At 33.3% G+C, this 830-nt stretch overlaps 1 protein-coding gene across 1 annotated transcript in view; it reads right to left on the bottom strand.

Annotated features, from left to right (window-relative positions):
• LOC105449507 overlaps positions 1 to 767 on the bottom strand; it is a 4,042-nt gene extending 3,275 nt beyond the window's left edge. The window contains exon 1 of the mRNA XM_011688764.1: positions 747 to 767. Coding sequence (XP_011687066.1) covers positions 747 to 767 — 21 coding nt within the window. The remainder of the gene's footprint in view (positions 1 to 746) is intronic.
• Between the last annotated feature and the right edge of the window lie 63 nt (positions 768 to 830).

Below are 830 nucleotides of genomic sequence, written 5' to 3'. Positions count from 1 at the left end.
AGACTGTGTTTAAGACAGTCTTAAATATTAAGAATCAATTATAAATATAATTATTGTCAATTATTAATATTTAAGACTGTCTTAAACACAGTTTTAAAATGTCGTAAACTAATTATAACAGAACCATATTAGTATCTTAAGACATTACTTGTAAATATTAGCCAATGATTAGGAACAAGTGAATGGAGGAGCGCCGCATGGACAAGAGCGATTATTCGTTAACTTTAACCAGCTCTCCTGCCAAAATTACTTGTCAAATCAAAATTTGCTAAAGGAAAAAGTTGTTCCTTTTAGCACAAAGTATCACGTCCTGTACTCCAAATGCGCCAATTTTGGGACACCCTGTATATATACTAGGGTGGGCGGAAACATTTTTTTTTTTTGAAAATTGATTAGTAATATTTCCCAAAAGTTAGCTATGGGCCTTAATATTATTTGAATAAAATTTCATCGAAATCGATTAATATCTTCAAGTTGCCTCTCGATCTTGTAGTTAGTAAGTTTACGCATTTCTTCATAGATGTGTTAAAATTCAAAAAAATATTTGAATTTCAATACAGTTTAGTATTACCTGTTGTTTTTTTGGTCGCTCAACACGAATTCGAGGTCAGAAGTATACGAGGTCTGTTCAAAAAATATCGCGAATTTTGTTTTTTCAATAGTATATTACGTCCCAAGGCCAGAAAGTTGGATTTCCTGGCGTATGTGATATGATGGCCTCGGCTTCGCCTCGGCCATCATATCACATATGTCAGGGCATCCAACATTATGGCCGTGGATCGTATACTATTTTTCTTGATCCTCTTGCCGAAAGTACATTAAATAATATT

This window comes from Wasmannia auropunctata, unplaced genomic scaffold, assembly GCF_000956235.1.
Source record: "Wasmannia auropunctata unplaced genomic scaffold, wasmannia.A_1.0 LD336076.1, whole genome shotgun sequence".
NCBI lineage: Eukaryota > Metazoa > Arthropoda > Insecta > Hymenoptera > Formicidae > Wasmannia > Wasmannia auropunctata.
The sequence above is the reverse complement of the archived record's forward strand: the minus strand, read 5'-3'. Positions and strand labels throughout refer to the sequence as shown.